Below are 2804 nucleotides of genomic sequence, written 5' to 3'. Positions count from 1 at the left end.
GCCTTGGGCGAGTGGTCGACGGCACCCCTCCACCAATACCTGCGAATGTGTTGGCCACGGGTCGCAGAATATCGCCGCGCTTGTGATGGTCGGTGACTTGCGGAATATGTCAGGAGCTAGCTCTACACCGACCAGCTCTGCCGCGGTGGATGACAACCGGCAGCTAAGGCGGCAGTGCTTTAGAGTGGCGATGTCTGGCGCGATCATTGCGGCAGCCGCGAAACGGTCTTCGGGGACGGATCCGTCATAGGGAACATGTGTCACTGCAAGGTCATCGCGTAGTCTTGCGGCTGCCTCCTGCATGATGGCACTGCAAGGCGCACGGTGTATTGATCGTCCGAGGTACACTTTTAGTGCCGCGCGTCGGTGCGGCGCAGGCGAAGGAGCTCTCATCGCAGGGCCGTCGACGACAAAGTTCGACGACGCGGGAAACTCGCGATTTCGGAAGAGTCGCAGCAACGCCTCGTTTACGCTGGTCGGAAGCGGACCGGAGAGAAGGGGAACCAGCGCTCGGTGGAGGCATTCGATGTGGTGAAGCACACGGAGATATTCATGGGCCTCCGCGAGAGCCTCAGCCTTACGAGCCGAGCGCGGCACTCCCTGGATCGGTGTGGTGGTCTCTGTCTATTGCGCGTCACTGGCACCCACGTACAGCATGCAGGGTTGGCGCGTTGTGAGCAGAGGATAGGGCCATTGCTTTATAAATGTCACACACGATGGCGGGGAGGCAACCTGCGCCATGCATGATCAGCCGGCGCACAACGATCTGGCCAAGACGTGAATTCTGGCGTATGCACATGCTGTCGGGAACCATGTCCGGCAATGGTCGAGTGAGATAATGGGGTAGCTCACAGAATTACAAAATATCGTAGTTAATCGTTGCATTTGCAGATAGAAACACAGGGAAATGACCGTCTGCATATAGTCTCGTTTTCAAGCGGCAATCATGTGTTTCCGAGGAAGTGGATCCTCATCGCCACTTTGCTCACTCCGTGACGAATCGTCGCTCGCGTCGTCCCCGTCTAGCATAATAATTATCGGCTTAATGTGGTCGCTACTGCCGCTGTTTCGAAAGAACAATGCTTCAGTCTCACGGACGTGTCTTTCAGCATTGGCCCAGTTTACAGCAGTGACTTTTTCCACTTCCTCCCTCAACAGGTCCTCCACATCGGAGAGTTTGAATGTTCTGTTCCTTGCTGCGACACCATTCTTTACCTGCGCCCAGATCAATTCAATGGGGTTTAATTCGCAGTGGTAAGGAGGAAGCCTTAGCACAACACAGCCAGCATTCTCTGCAGCTGTATCAATGCGATACTTCTGAAAGCGTGGCTTGAGCGAAGAGACAATGTCTAGCAGCTCCTTCTTCCTCATACCGGCATCGTAAGGTACACCTTTTTCGGTGAGCCACTGCACAATTGCATCCTTGCGAGAGGCCGTTGTTGGCACAGCTTCGACCCTGCGGGAATGGTAGGGAGCATTATCCATGACGATAACACTTCCCTCAGGAAGTTTCTTAATAACACGCTGGAACCAATTTTCAAAACGGTTTCCGTCCATCTCCTCATGATAATCTCCAGTCTTCCTTCCACGGAATATGTCCAAACAGCCATCAATGAAGCCGTCCTTGCTGCCGATGTGGCTGATTATCAACCGTTGACCTCTTCCTGATGGCTGCTTCAGTCCAGTCGTAAGGCCCCGCATGAAGGCGTCGTGTGACGATGTCACAGTACCGTCAGTCCACACTTTCGATACGGTGTGCCCGGCACTCACCCATGTTTCGTCCAAATAGTATATGGGACGGCCCTCGTCTCGGTACGTTGCGATGTCACGGAGATAACTTTGCTGCCAAGCGACAATGTCATCCCGTTCAATTAGCAGCGAGTTCCTGCTTCTTTTTTCGTGCCTGAAGCCAATGTCTTGCAGCAGGCGCCGCACCGTCCATGGTGTTAGGTCAGGCAGGTCGTCGCTGGCACGAAACTGTGCGGCGATTTTTGTGGCTGTGGGTACCTCGTTGCGCCGAAAGAAACTGTGCACGCATGTCCTCAGGGCACACTTCGTAAAGTCATCGTACAACGTGGTCCGACGGTCCTTGCCAACACGTGCTGGCCGCTTCCGTGATGGTGTGGTCAGCACGCCGTCAGTCACTTTGGCATCGTTCCTGACGCTGTACACTGTAGATGGACTGACGCCAAGCAGGTCAGCGACGGTGTCGCAAGCTTCAGCCACGCTTGGATATGACTTTCGGTGCCGCAGCTTAATGTAGCAGTTCAAGATAAGTTGCCTTACAGCACTGCCGAGGATGTTACCACTCTGGTGTTTTTTGAAATACCGGAGTGGCGTTGGCGGCGAGTCGTCTGCAGGAACTTCGTCAGAAAGAGAGTCGCGTTCCGATGTCACCTCGATGGGATCCATAGCGGAAAAGAGGGGCCGCGTCGGCAGACGCAGACAAATATCTGATATGCATGCGTTCAGTATTGGCTGTGGCCCGTAGACAGCCGAATGCGTCTGACGCGCGTAGCGTTTGTGGCCACATTCCTATATGATAGCACATGGTAACAGCAGGTAATAGAGCGACAAGGACCACGCAGACGAGCCGTCCGCATGATGCCCGCGTGTCTGCAAGGACTGGGCTGACTGGAGGTTCTTGCCTGCCACTGCAGTGATGCTTGTATACGGATGATAAGCACATAAATGACGGCGTGGCCATTGCCTCTGCATGGGACCACTTACTTGTGCGCCAGTGACTTTCTCCCCACCCAACATGTCACGATAGGCTCTTTCAGATAAACAATAAACCCCCTCTA

General features: G+C 54.3%; 1 protein-coding gene across 1 annotated transcript; it reads right to left on the bottom strand.

The window, feature by feature from the left end:
- Positions 1-933: 933 nt before the first annotated feature.
- LOC119381795 (uncharacterized) lies at positions 934-2412 on the bottom strand. The gene has a single exon (XM_037649554.1). The coding sequence runs from the start codon at positions 2410-2412 to the stop codon at positions 934-936; it is 1479 nt and encodes a 492-aa protein (XP_037505482.1).
- Between the last annotated feature and the right edge of the window lie 392 nt (positions 2413-2804).

The sequence above is a fragment of the Rhipicephalus sanguineus genome, chromosome 2, assembly GCF_013339695.2.
Source record: "Rhipicephalus sanguineus isolate Rsan-2018 chromosome 2, BIME_Rsan_1.4, whole genome shotgun sequence".
NCBI classification, from domain to species: Eukaryota; Metazoa; Arthropoda; class Arachnida; order Ixodida; family Ixodidae; genus Rhipicephalus; species Rhipicephalus sanguineus.
The sequence above is the reverse complement of the archived record's forward strand: the minus strand, read 5'-3'. Positions and strand labels throughout refer to the sequence as shown.